At 37.2% G+C, this 15,760-nt stretch overlaps 1 protein-coding gene across 2 annotated transcripts in view; it reads left to right on the top strand.

Moving 5' to 3' along the window:
- Positions 1 to 15,760, top strand: part of GABRA3 (gamma-aminobutyric acid type A receptor subunit alpha3) — a 177,745-nt gene that overhangs the window by 132,520 nt on the left and 29,465 nt on the right. For both annotated transcript variants that reach the window (XM_053691083.1, XM_053691079.1), the window contains exon 8: positions 5,038 to 5,249. In XM_053691083.1, the coding sequence (XP_053547058.1) occupies positions 5,038 to 5,249 (212 nt within the window). The remainder of the gene's footprint in view (positions 1 to 5,037; positions 5,250 to 15,760) is intronic.

Below are 15,760 nucleotides of genomic sequence, written 5' to 3'. Positions count from 1 at the left end.
GTTACAGAATCGACTTCCCTGCAACCCATTGTGGAATTATGCAATGAGCACAAATAAATGTAAGAACATCTGCCTCTGGGAACCTTACCATGGGTCACAGACCGCACGTCTTGAAATTCTCTGTCTGGGAAATTATCTATCTATCTATCTATCTATCTATCTATCGAATCTATAATAAATAGATAGATTCGATAGATAATTTCCCAGACAGAGAATTTCAAGACGTGCGGGCTGAGACCCATGGTAAGATTCCCAGAGGCAGTTGCGGCGCCCGAGGTTCTGATTAGAACAGAGCACTCTGGAGCGTATCTGCCCTCGGCCGAAATCGGAACATTCTTCGGCTTCTTTTTCAATAAACAGTTTACATGAGAGAAACAAACTTTTCCAACTTTAACTACACGAAAGCCGTTAATGTGCACATTACCTAGGTGATTAGAACAGAGCACTCTGGAGCGTATCTGCCCTCGGCCGAAATCGGAACATTCTTCGGCTTCTTTTTCAATAAACAGTTTACATGATAGAAACAAATTTTTCCAACTTTAACTACACGAAAGCCGTTAATGTGCACATTACCTAGGCAAAGTGCAGATTCTGCACTTTAACTGAGCAAATCAGTTAATCTGCAGATTAGCTAGGTAATGTGCACATTAACTGTTTCTGCGCTTTAACTGTAACATATATATAAAAACTTAAAATATATATTTTTATTTTTTTAAAACATTATTAAAATAGTGTAATTACACACATAGGGCAGGTGAGGGAGTGCTATAGTGTTTATATGGGTGTAACTATAATTTTAAATGTATTTATGTTGTGTTTAATGCAACTTTTTTTTTAACTTACTACCCTTTATGCGAGTTCTTCAGTCACGCTAACCCGACAAGCGCAAATCGTGATTGCGCTAGAGCAAACACGTTTACTTACAACTTTTAATACGAGCACTATTACCAACAAAAAGCAAAAAAAAATTAAAAAATATCGCTCACGCAAAAGTTAGCGCAGCACTTGCAATTTAGTCCTTAAATGGTTAGGTTTCAACATTTTCATACGAAAATCAAGTTGTGTTTTTTGGGGATTTTTTTTGTATTCTATTCTGGCCTACAAGAAATATGTTTTACGTAGGAAAGTTTGCTTGTTTACCAGTGGTTCCCAAACTTTTTCAGTTCACGGCGCACTTAATGTTTCAAGATTTTTCCAAGGCACCTGACAGTTGCAGTGCGCAGTTGGTGCAATTAGTATTAAACGCAAATTAACACACATTTACACTTAAATTAATAAAGGAACTAGCAATAATAATCTTTTATATGAAAATATTAAAAAACAAACATCACAAACAATTTTATTGATGGGAATAATTAGTGAGGCGGATGAGCCTGTTGTTGACTACACATCTTTGGAATCTCTGAATCAAACTGGATACAGCCACTCTCATTTCGTGTTCCACAATGATTTTTGTATGGTATTTGCTTTTTATCACAGTGACTGCCAAAAACCCAGCTTTGCATAAATATGATGTTGCAAAAGGAATTAAGATTCGCTGAGCTTTACCACTTAGCAGTGTATATTCATCTTTTAGTGATAACCAAAAGTCAGTAAGTTCCATGCTTGCAAATTTTACCTTGAGCTCAATAAGATTTTCATCTTCTGCAGAAGTCAATTCAGATGCAGCTTTGGCTCTGAATGAGTCTTGAATCCATGCGAATTAGTCAATATCATCTTCTTGAAAGTATTTTTCAAACCACTTTATAATCTGTGATAGGTGATTTTCAAAAACAGATTTTATATTGCAAGAGAAATCAACTTCTTTGAAGACCACAAACTGCTGTAGCAAGGGGAAACAATCTTTGCCACCATTTTCATTCCTTTTTCTTCTCCAAAGTTGTAATTTATTTCTGAAAGCTGAAATCTTCTTGGCCAATTTAAAAATGTGCATGTTGCCCCCCTGCAGGGAGAGATTCAATGCATTTAACTTCTCAAAAATATCACACAAGTATGCTAGTTTCACTAAAAATACTCTGTTTCCATAAATTGTTTGGCATACTTGTGTTTTTCTTATTCAAGAAAAATGTAGATTTCTTGCCATAATTGAAATGTACAGGACAATATATTACCATGAGAAAGCCATTGTGAGTGGCAGTAATACAACAAAGATGTGTATTCGGCTCCCATATCCTCACACAATTTTTTGAAAAACCTTGCTTTCACTGGCCTAGTTTTTATAAAATTTACCACATTCACCACACATTCTAAAACTAGATTCAATGGAGGCCTCAAATACTTTGATGCAAGTGCTTCTCTATGAATAAAGCAATGGGTCGAGTGCAACCGGAGCTTTGTTTCTGATAAGCGCCTGCAATCCTCCATAACGGCCAGACATCGAACGACCACTATCAGTACAGACACCAACCCACTTTGTCCATTCCAAATTATTTTCAACCATAAATGTTTCCAGGATCTCAAACAATTTTTGAGCCTTTGTACTTGCAGTGATACTTTTACAAAAGAGAAGGTCCTCCACAATGTCATTACCATCTACGAACCGTACATAGCAAATAAAATGTGCATCCTTGTTATTGTCCGTGGCCTCATCCAGCTGTAAGACAAATTCCTTTCCTTTCAGTTTTTCATTTAATTGATCATTGAGATCCTCTGCCATCTGCTGAATTCTGTAACTGATAGTATTGTTAGACAAAGTCATATTTGAAAGCAGTTTTTCTGTATATTTGCCGATCATAATGTTCACCAAATCTATAGCAGCCGGGAGAATTAGTTGTTCTGCGATGGTATGGGGCTTTTTACACTTTGCAACTCTGTATGCAACCTTGCATGAGGCTAGCAGAGCATTGTTTGGTATTGACAAATGCCAAGAAAAAGTACCTTGTTGTTGTTTTATTTTTTTTACGCTTCTGGTAAAGAAGTTGCAAGATTTTTACCAACCATGTTTAAATGATTGGTTTCTAAATGGCGTTTTAGCTTACTTGGAATCCTGCACTTTGGAGCCAAAATCTACAAACAATCTACACACTGTGGTCTCTCTTCAACATTAACATTTGTTGATGTGAAGCCAAAATCCATATAATTGTCATCACATTTACAATATTTACGCTTCTTCACACATCCGCCATTAGTTTGTGGGGCATTTTCAGTCCTAGCGTGCTTATTAAATAAAAACGTGTCCATTTTGTTTGGAAGATAAATAATATGTACTCAAAGTACAGTCATATAATTAATGTGATAACAGTAATTATAACCTCTTGGGTAGTACGAATCTACGCATGTCGCATCATGGGTGAGTTCATTTGGGTCTATTCTCCAAACGATATGGTATTGTCAGTGGCGCATCATTTATGAGCAAATGGGTGGTTGGATATATTTTGATGTGCCTCTGTAGACCGGTCACGGCACACCAGGGCGCCGCGGTGCACAGTTTGGGAACCACTGTTGTATACAATTATAAACATTTACATTTGTTATCCTACCTATCACAATGGATAAATAATGGATAAAACTTACACAGCCTTGGTTAATTAAATGCAAAATAGGAGGTACAAAAATATTTCTTCTACCCCAGAAAAATAGTGAATGTCCCCAAGTAAGTTTCTGATTTTTACAAGGGCCTCACAGACCTATCAATACAGCTTGTTTTTCAAGCTAACTTTAATTAATTTAGGCCAGTGAATTAGGGGTAAATTAGGCTATTCTCTTCATTACCATAAGTACTTCCTGCTGTTTAATCCTTCCTTTTTTGTCACATGCTGCTCTTTCCTAAATACTATACTCACACATTCATACACGCACACATATATACACACACACATATACACACACACATATACATACACACATATATACAAACACATACATACACACATTTACACACACACACATATACATACACACACATACTGTACATACAGATGCACACACACACATACACACATGTACACACATACACAAACACATATACATACACACATATATACATACACACACATATACACACACACATATACATACACACATATATACAAACACATACATACACACATTTACACACACACACATATACATACACACACATACTGTACATACAGATGCACACACACACATACACACATGTACACACATACACAAACACATATACATACACACACATATACATACACACATATATACAAACACATACATACACACATTTACACACACACACATATACATACACACACATACTGTACATACAGATGCACACACACACATACACACATGTACACACATACACAAACACATATACATACACACACATATACATACACACACATATACACACACACATATATACAAACACATACATACACACATTTACACACACACACATATACATACACACACATACTGTACATACAGATGCACACACACACATACACACATGTACACACATACACAAACACATATACATACACACACATACTCATACACACACACATATACATACACACACACATACACACACATGTACATACACATACACACACATACTCATACATACACACATATACATGCACACACATACATAGAGATGCACACACACACATACACACATGTACACACATTCACACACACATATACATACACACACATACAAAACACACACATACATGCACACCACACATACATAGATATACACACATACGTACATGCACACCACACATACATAGATACACACACATACGTACATGCACACCACACATACATAGATACACAAACATATACATACACACACTTACACACATACATGTACACACACATACATACACACACATGTACACACACATACATACACACACACATACATGCACAACACACATACATAGATACACACATATATACATACACACACATGTACATACATACATACATGCACAACACACATACATAGATACACACACATACATACATACTTAGACACACACACTTGATACATTTATTACCTCTTGTTCACCAAATGCATTTGTTTTACACTTTTCCCTCTGTTACTAGGAGTTACCACAGTCCTCACAATGACAACCCTGAGTATCAGTGCTCGGAACTCCCTTCCCAAAGTGGCCTATGCTACAGCAATGGACTGGTTCATGGCTGTTTGTTATGCATTCGTCTTTTCTGCTCTGATTGAATTTGCCACAGTAAATTACTTTACCAAGAGGGGCTGGGCCTGGGACGGGAAAAGGGCATCAGACAGTCAAGATCTCAAGGTGAGAGTCTGGTTGATAAAGACATCATTATAACTTATGTTTTTACAAATATATCAGAAAAACTACTATTTTACCATAGAACTTGAAAGGTACTAACCATCATGTGTTGATTTTATGATCATGGCTGTATGTGTTGTATGATGAATACAGTTGAAATGCGTTATGGGTAAATTAAGCCCTAGAAAAATCTTGTATGTCTGTAGAGGTTTAAGTATTAGACTTTTTTTTTAATCTTGAATAAAATATTTTACTTAAAGTGACACTGAATCCAAAAAATGTATTTCATTATTCAGATAGAGCATGCAATTTTAAGCAACTTTCTAATTTACTCCTATTATTAATTTTTCTTCGTTCTCTTGCTATCTTTATTTGAAAAAGAAGGCCTCTAAGCTTTTTTATGGGTTCATAACTCTGGACAGCACGTTTTTATTGGTGGATGAATTTATCCACCAATCAGGAAGGACAACCCAGGTTGTTCACCAAAAATGGGCCGGCATCTAAACTTAGATTCTTGCATTTCAAATAAAGATACCAAGAGAATAAAGAAAATTTGATAATAGGAGTAAATTAGGAAGTTGCTTAAAGTGTCATGCTCTATCTGGACCAGGAAAGAAAAAATTTGGGTTCAGTGTCCCTTTAAATAAATTATCTATCCAGAGTTGATATGTATAATCCTGACTGGCACACAGTGTGCTTTTACAGTTTTATCAGTTTTAAAAATTGCTATAAATTAAGCCATCAGTAATACATTTTAGTGAAAGTGAACTTCCCAAACATTAGAATTTTCATTTACCTATTTGCATATTATCATGAGCTCCAGCATCAACATTCAGTATGATTAAATTGACTCATATGATTGTAAGAAAAGCAGGTGTTAGTACAGAGTTGAAGTCATGGGGCTGGAATGGCAGAATAGGGTTAAAGGTGAAGCACCTCCAAAAGTGGTGCCAAACATTACGGCAGGTTGTAGGAGTTAAAAGGTCCTTCTTAGATTCTGATGTGACTGGAAGCCAGTAGCATGAAAATGCAAAAAAAAGTGCCAAATTTAAAGTAATTTCATGGTGCTAGGTCAGGCCAGGCAGGCAGAAAAAGTTCAAAGTCAGTAAAACAGATAAGGTTGACAAAAACTTACAAATAAAAATCTAACGGCTAGATTTAGAAAAGGAGAGTATATCAGGAGCGCTATAGCTAAAGGTGCTAGGAGGTAAGACTATATAAATGAAATTGGCATAGACATTTAGCGTATCTTAAAAAATAGCATCAATTTAATGCACAGCAAATAATACACAATAGTAAATAAAAACGGACGTCTCCGTGATTAAAAGTCCTTAAGTTGCCGCCATATGATAATTGTAATAGCAGAGAAAGTTCGTAGTACAATAAATGACAGTCTGGTGTACACTTACAGTATCCTTAATGTATGTTGGTTTGCTAGCAAACAGGGGCTTACCCCAAACTTTCCACTCGATATCCTCCGTAAGTTGGTTACAGCCGTTAGCGTGGTGACACCGCTAATGTAGGCGCTGTCTCAGATCGGCTCTTCTGATTGGTCCAAACTCGGACCTGGTCAGCAGCAGACAGGGGCTTGCCACAAACTTTCCCCTCGGTGTCCTCCGTGAGTTGGTTAAGAGCCTTTAGCGTGAAGACAACGCTAATGTGGGCGCTGCCTCAGATTGGCTTTTCTTATTGGTCCAAACTCGGACCCGGTTAGCAGCGGTAGTGGTGACTATTAAAGTGTAGCAATTGTCCGATGAATAATACCTGCTCTTAGTGCTAGCAAGCACGCAGGTACAGAATTAAAGATGAAAACAAGCTTGGTTATCCGATGAAAAGTTCAGAGAGTAGTTGCAAGTCTTTCAAATCACTAGTTATTATAGCGATATTGCACAATCCTCAATGAACACTGTGGTAGCTTCAGCTTCAAATAGTAATCTCAATAGTAGTTGCAGCACATCGACGCGTTTCCCCCTCTACAGGGCTTTCTCAAGATGATTAGACTGCAACAGGTATGTCTTTATTTAAAGGTGTAGTATGTTTCTCATTGGTTGTAAAACACCTGGGAGTGTTATCCAGGGCGGTCTTAGTATTTAAGGTAGTATTGGCAAGTAACCATATAGCTTAGGTAGCTTCATATCTCTAATCACTCACATAGTTATAAAGGAGGTTTCTATTACTGGATTTCACAGAACTCCCTTAAAAGTGATATTAAAAGTTGATACTTTAGAATTAGTACTTAAAATTAGTATTGTATCTGTTTCTAAATAACTTGTGTTAAAAATTATTTGCTAAAAAGAAAGAAATACTTAAAAATAATTAAAACTAATTTAAAAATAATAGTATGTTAAGAATCTAAATTGATATTGTGTATGTCATCTAGTAAAATACAGATTGTGCATTACATAATAATGTTTAGTCAAATAAAAATGGAGAGATGTCTAATTCTGAATTTAAACCAGCAGGGAACAGAGTGTTGTGTCTATAAATCAGTTCTGCCTCTTTTATTTTCAGGAATTTTTCTATATTACCCCCCCTCCTAGATTTAGAGTTCTGCGGCCAAAGGGGTGCGTTAGCTACGCGTGCTTTTTTCCCCCCGCACCTTTTAAATACCGCTGGTATTTAGAGTTCACAGAACAGCTGCGTTAGGCTCCAAAATTCCGATCAGCCAATAGAATGCGAGCTCAATCTGATTGGCTGATTGGATCAGCCAATCGGATTGAACTTGAATCTGATTGGCTGATTCCATCAGCCAATCAGAATATTCCTACCTTAATTCCGATTGGCTGATAGAATCCTATCAGCAAATCGGAATTCGAGGGACGCCATCTTGGATGACATCATTTAAAGGAACCGTCATTCGGCGAGTAGCCGTCGGTTGAAGAGGTTGGATCCACGTCGGCTGGGAAGAAGATGGCTCCGCTCCGCTCCGAAGAAAGAAGATTGAAGATGCCGCTTGATAGAAGACTTCATCCCGATGATGGACTTCCGACTTCAGCCCGATGATGGAGTTCTTCAGCCGCCGCTTGGATCAAGACTTCGGACCCTCTTCTGGACCGATCGCTGAACCCGGTGAGGTGAAGACAAGCTAGGGAGATCTTCAGGGGCTTAGTGTTAGGTTTATTTAAGAGGGGTTTGGGTTAGATTAGGGGTATGTGGGTGGTGGGTTGTAATGTTGGGGGGGGGGTATTGTATGTGTTTTTTTTACAGGCAAAAGAGCTGAATTCTTTGGGGCATGCCCCGCAAAGGGCCCTTTTCAGGGCTGGTAAGGTAAAAGAGCTTTGAACTTTTTTAATTTAGAATAGGGTAGGGAATTTTTTTATTTTGGGGGGCTTTGTTATTTTATTAGGGGGCTTAGAGTAGGTGTAATTAGTTTAAAATTGTTGTAATATTTTTCTAATGTTTGTAAATATTTTTTTATTTTTTGTAACTTAGTTCTTTTTTATTTTTTGTACTTTAGTTAGTTTATTTCATTGTATTTATTTGTAGGTATTGTATTTAATTAATTTATTGATAGTGTAGTGTTAGGTTTAATTGTAGATAATTGTAGGTATTTTATTTAATTAATTTATTGCTAGTGTAGTGTTAGGTTTAATTGTAACTTAGGTTAGGATTTATTTTACAGGTAATTTTGTAATTATTTTAACTAGGTAACTATTAAATAGTTATTAACTATTTGATAGCTATTGCACCTGGTTAAAATAATTACAAAGTTACCTGTAAAATAAATATTAATCCTAAAATAGCTACAATATAATTATAATTTATATTGTAGCTATATTAGGGTTTATTTTACAGGTAAGTATTTAGCTTTAAATAGGAATAATTTATTTAATAATAGTTAATTTATTTCGTTAGATTTAAATTATATTTAAGTTACGGGGGTGTTAGGGTTAGAGTTAGAATTAGCTTTAGGGGTTAAAAAATTTATTCGAGTAGCGGTGAGCTCCGGTCGGCAGATTAGGGGTTAATGCTTGAAGTTAGGTGTCGGCGATGTTAGGAAGGGCAGATTAGGGGTTAATACTATTTATTATAGGGTTATTGAGGCGGGAGTGAGGCGGATTAGGGGTTAATAACTTTATTATAATAGCTGCGCGGATTAGGGGTTAATAAGTGTAGGCAGGTGGAGGCGACGTTGAGGGGGGCAGATTAGGGGTTAATAAATATAATATAGGGGTCGGCGGTGTTAGGGGCAGCAGATTAGGGGTACATAAGTATAACGTAGCTTGCGGCGGCGTGCGGACGGCAGATTAGGGGTTAAAAAATTTAATTAGAGTGTCGGCGATGTGGGGGGACCTCGGTTTAGGGGTACATAGGTAGTTTATGGGTGTTAGTGTACTTTAGAGCACAGTAGTTAAGAGCTTTAGAAACCGGCGTTAGCCCAGAAAGCTCTTAACTACTGACTTTTTTTTGCGGCTGGAGTTTTGTCGTTAGATTTCTAACGCTCACTTCAGCCACGACTCTAAATACCAGCGTTAGAAAGATCCCATTGAAAAGATAGGATACGCAAATGGCGTAGGGGAATCTGCGGTATGGAAAAGTCGCGGCTGCAAAGTGAGCGTTAGACCCTTTCCTGACTTACTCCAAATACCAGAGGGTGGTAAAAACCAGCGTTAGGAGCCTCTAACGCTGGTTTTGACGGCTACCGCCCAACTCTAAATCTAGCCGTTAATGTGCTGTTAAACTGATAACTAAGCTCTGCTTCAAATTTTTAGATGCACATACCTGTTGGCGATAAGGTAATAGAAGAATAGTACTGTAACAGGATGTCCTGTCTGCCAGACCTATACGTAAGCAGGAAAACTGACAGCCCCCCCCCCCAGTCATGATTTTAGATGAAAGACTCAGAATAATGCTGGATAATGGCTGGAAACCCGTCTGGTTAGGCTGGATAGACAGCAATGTTACCAACTCTATTAGGCAAGAAATAGATATCTATAATGATCTACAGTTTTCTAGAGCTGTTTGAAGCAACTTTTGGGGAACTTAAAGTTTGCATTGGATGTGTCTTGAGACCACAGAAATTGTTGTTGAAGAAAAATCCAGATGCAACTGAAGATAAAAGCCCCAGTTTTTTGAAGGGCAGGGCTGAGTGGCACTGGAAGATGGTCGCTTAACGTAATGTAAAAGCTATGACTCCAGGGGTCATCCATCTGCTCTTCAATCAGCTTTTTAATGCCCTAACTACACTTAAAACAATTCCTGTGCATGCATCTGGTGCCTGAAAACCCTATACTAGCGCAACTCACCTCGGCTCCAGCACCCAACCTGATGTGGCAATCAAAGTGAAGATCTCTTGGGTCCCTTAAAAAATCAATGCTTCCCACTCCTGTGAATCCTGCTTGAGAAGTGCTGGTTAGTCACCCTGCACATACAAATGGTGCTGGAAGAATGCACTAAGCGCAGAAAAAACACTGCTACAGATATTTTAAATCTCTGTCACCCTCCTCACTATTGAGAATGGACTATTTAAATATAAATAACATAAGGAATCTCCTTATAACACACTTTCTCTTGTAAGGTGTATCCAGTTACTTCCATTACTTGTGGGATATTCTCATTCCCAACAGGAAGTTGCAAGAGTACACCCACAGCAGAGCTGTCTATATAGCTCCTCCCTTAACTGCCATATCCAGTCATTCTCTTGCAACTCTCAACAAACATGGAGGTAGTAAGAGAGAAGTGGTGAAATGTAGCTGTTATTTTGCTTCAATCAAAAGTTTATTATTTTTAAATGGTACCGGAGTTGTACTATTTTGTTCCAGGCAGAAAAATAGAAGAATCTGCCTGTGATTTATATGATCTTAGCAGGTTGTAACTAAGCTCCATTGCTGTTCTCACACATGACTGAAGAGAGAGATAACTTCAGCGAGGGAATGGCGTGCAGGTTATCCTGCTATGAGGTATGTGCAGTTTAGATTTTTCTAGAAGATGTGAATGCTAGAAAATGCTGCTGATGCCAAATTTATGTAAGGTAAGCCTGAATACAGTGATTTAATAGTGACTGGTATCATGCTTACTTTCTGAGGTAATACTCTTTTATATTTACAATATAAAACGTTTGCTGGCATGTTTAAACGTTTTTATATATACTTTGGTGATAAAACTTTATTGGGCCTAGTTTTTTCCACATGGCTGGCTTAAATTTGCCTAGAAACAGTTTCCTGAGGCTTTCCACTGTGTTACTATGAGTGGGAGGGGCCTAATTTAGCGCTCTTTTGCGCAGTAACTTTTACAGACTGAGACATACAGCTTCCTCCAGGAGTCCCCTGAATGCTATAGGACATCTCTAAAGGGCTCTTAGGCTTTCCAAAATCGTTTGTTGGGGAAGGTAGGCCCACAGCAAGGCTGTGGCAGTTTGGTGTGACTGTTAAAAAAAGTCTATATCTTTTTTATGATCCGTTTTTTGAACTAAGGGGTTAATCATCCATTTGCAAGTGGGTGCAATGCTCTGTTAGCTTATTATACACACTGTAAAAAATTCTCTGAGGCTGACTGCCTGGAGATTGAACGCTTGATTTTATCAAAGCGTGGTTTCTCCGAGTCAGTCATTGATACCTTAATTCAGGCACGAAAGCCTGTCACCAGGAAAATCTATCATAAGATATGGCGTAAATATCTTTATTGGTGTGAATCCAAGGGCTACTCATGGAGTAAGGTCAGGATCCCCAGGATATTATCTTTTCTCCAAGAAGGATTGGAGAAAGGATTGTCAGCTAGTTCCTTAAAGGGACAGATTTCTGCGCTATCTATTCTTTTGCACAAGCGTCTGGCGGATGTCCCAGACGTTCAGGCATTTTGTCAGGCTTTAGTTAGAATCAAGCCTGTGTTTAAACCTGTTGCTCCACCTTGGAGCTTAAATTTGGTTCTTAAAGTTCTTCAGGGGGTTCCGTTTGAACCTCTTCATTCCATAGATATCAAACTTTTATCTTGGAAAGTTCTTTTTTTGGCAGCTATTTCCTCGGCTCGTAGAGTTTCCGAGTTATCTGCCTTACAATGTGATTCTCCTTATCTGATCTTCCATGCAGATAAGGTAGTTCTGCGTACCAAACCTGGGTTTTTACCTAAGGTGGTATCTAATAAGAATATCAATCAAGAGATTGTTGTTCCGTCTTTGTGTCCTAATCCTTCTTCAAAGAAGGAACGTCTATTACACAATCTGGACGTGGTTCGTGCTTTAAAGTTTTACTTACAAGCTACTAAAGATTTTCGTCAAACATCTGCTTTGTTTGTTGTCTACTCTGGACAGAGGAGAGGTCAAAAGGCTTCGGCAACCTCTCTTTCTTTTTGGCTAAGAAGCATAATCCGCTTAGCCTATGAGACTGCTGGCCAGCAGCCTCCAGTAAGGATTACAGCTCATTCTACTAGAGCTGTGGCTTCCACATGGGCCTTTAAAAATGAGGCTTCTGTTGAACAGATTTGCAAGGCGGCGACTTGGTCTTCGCTTCATACTTTTTCAAAATTCTACAAATTTGATACTTTTGCTTCTTCGGAGGCTGTTTTTGGGAGAAAGGTTTTACAGGCAGTGGTACCTTCCGTTTAAGTACCTGCCTTGTCCCTCCCTTCATCCGTGTACTTTAGCTTTGGTATTGGTATCCCACAAGTAATGGATGATCCGTGGACTGGATACACCTTACAAGAGAAAACATAATTTATGCTTACCTGATAAATGTATTTCTCTTGTGGTGTATCCAGTCCACGGCCCGCCCTGTCATTTTAAGGCAGGTATTTTTTAATTTTAAACTACAGTCACCACTGCACCCTATGGTTTCTCCTTCCTCTGTTTGTTTTCGGTCGAATGACTGGATATGGCAGTTAGGGGAGGAGCTATATAGACAGCTCTGCTGTGGGTGTCCTCTTGCAACTTCCTGTTGGGAATGAGAATATCCCACAAGTAATGGATGATCCGTGGACTGGATACACCACAAGAGAAATAAATTTATCAGGTAAGCATAAATTATGTTTTTTCCACAGATGGTTGTGTATATTTAATGCTGTTTAATATGGAATTTTACCACGTATGTGCAACTATAATCTTGAGACCTATTACTCTTGAACCTTTATTTCATGAAGCTCAATATTTTATGCTCTAGCATATTCAAGAACATGTCTGCTTGAAAGAATTACCAGTTAATTACCCATTTTGGCCTCCAGATGTCACTGTTCAGTTACAAATGTCCCCATGCTATCTCTTATTGTGCCAATTGTGTAGTGTTTCATCACCAGAGATTATGTACATTGCTCTCATACAGAACTTTTAAGTAGTATATCTATTCTGCCTTTAACGGTAAGTTAACTTCTATATTTCATCTTATAGACTACCGCATTTTGCCATAGTGACAGACTCACAATTGGCTCTTTCTTGAACTAATTTGCTGTTGAGAAAGGCGGTATTTAAAGGGACAGTCTAGTCAAAACTAAACTTGCATGATTCAGATAGGGCATACAATTTTAAACAACTTTCCAATTTACTTTTATCATCAAATTTGCTTTGTTCCCTTGGTGGTATTTTTGAAAAGCTAAACCTAGTAGCTAGGCTCAAACTGATTTCTAAACAGTTGAAAACTGCCACCTTGCTCAGAGCATTTTGAAAGTTTTTCACAGTTAGATAGTGTTAGTTCATGTGTGTCATATAGATAACATTGTGCTCACCCCCGTGAAGTTATTTAGGAGTCTTCACTGATTGACTACACTGCATGTCTGTCAAAGGCACTTAGATAAGGAGGCTGTCTGCAAAGGCTTAGATACAAGGTAATCACAGAGGTAAAAAGTATATTAATATAACAGTGTTGGCTATGCAAAAACGGGGAATGGGTAATAAAGGGATTATCTATCTTTTTAAATAAGAAAAATTTTGGTGTAGACTGTCCTTTAAACTTTTTTTTTTTTTTTGAGTTTTGAAAAAGCTTTATTGAAATAACTTCAAACATTTACAAGCAGAGAATAAAACACTCACAACATAAGTCTGTTGGCAATCATCAAAATCCCTGTGTTTCAGTTCTTACATTTGTTGTGGGTTAAACAAAATAATACAATAAGAAATGGACTAGAAAGGCCATCAAACAACAATTATCAATATTGGTTACATAGAGAATTGTCAATATGAATTTTGCAAGTGTTTAGCAGGACATAAAGAAAAAGAAGCATAGACAAACGAAGGAAAGGAAGAGGAAAGAAAAAGAAGAGAAGAGGTCAAATATACGTGTTCCTGAGTGAAGTGACATAAAGTTTGCTGAGGGATATTAAAATTACAGTATGGGCTTACCTCTATCAAGGGTGTTAAGTTATCTTGCGTCCTCCTGGTAATTAGCTGCGGGGTCTGGATTCCCATAGGAAGAGAATCTCGCAATAGAAATCCAATTGGTTATTGGAGAAGTAATGAAACCTCTCTAGTCGTATATTTAGCGAAAGCTGAGCAAGCCACTCGTCAGTCGTAGGAGTAATCTCCCCTTTAATCATTTTTATTAAAACAGAAACTGAAGTTTTTTCCGTTGAGAGTGTTCAAAAAAATTGCAAACTTAACTACGATTTCCATTGAGTAAATTCCTTTTGGTGCAGGTTCTGTATCAGACGATATTGCACTATTTATTGTACTTTCTTCATTTGGGGTACACTGAAGTGGTGTTTCAATAATGGTTAACTTGTTGTCAGCACCATCATCACAAACTATAAATCACAATTGGACTTTGATAGCATTCTTTAAAGGCCCACTAACACGTATATACAGGCAGTTACCACTCTACAAATAGCTGCTATTTTTAACAAAGTTATTAATACTCATTATATTATTTTTTATAATGACTATAAGCAAGTAATCCAAATTAGACAAAGGCATTACACCAGCCTCTTTCCACTCTTCAGCAGTAAACACATTTTTTTTAATCAACTGCGAACTCAGCACAACTAATTGAGCAACCCATATTAGCACCTTCTTCATCACAAAGACCTGTAGCTGATATGTCTGAAGCTACCTCATTTACCACAGCTAATTTGTTGTCCCTTCCAACCAAAGCTGATATGGAAGATATAATATCTTCAAGTTCTTCAGGCTTTTAAGAAGAATTTGCTATTATAAAGCACAATATAAATGAACTAGGTTTTAGAGACAGGTGAAAGATATATACAGTGTTACGATAAACTGGACAGTTAAATACAATATATACAGGTTGCTGTCAAAATCATTTGGAACTTATATAGTTATGGTGCCGTTCACAATGTCAACAAAATTAAAGGAGCCTATTGCGCTCAAGAAAGTGTCAATTAATAAAAGGTAAGGGCAAAAATCAAATTATCCCTTTGCAATGAGTATATATATATTTTTATATATATATATATATATATATATATATATATATATATATATATATATATATATATATATACATACTGTAAATACATATATAGAACCCACTAACACCAATGCATTTATATACTGTATATATATATACAGTATATATGTATATATATATATATATATATATATATATATATTGCCACACATACAATATATATACGTT

Source organism: Bombina bombina, chromosome 1 (assembly GCF_027579735.1).
Source record: "Bombina bombina isolate aBomBom1 chromosome 1, aBomBom1.pri, whole genome shotgun sequence".
In the NCBI taxonomy this organism is placed as follows: domain Eukaryota; kingdom Metazoa; phylum Chordata; class Amphibia; order Anura; family Bombinatoridae; genus Bombina; species Bombina bombina.
The sequence above is the reverse complement of the archived record's forward strand: the minus strand, read 5'-3'. Positions and strand labels throughout refer to the sequence as shown.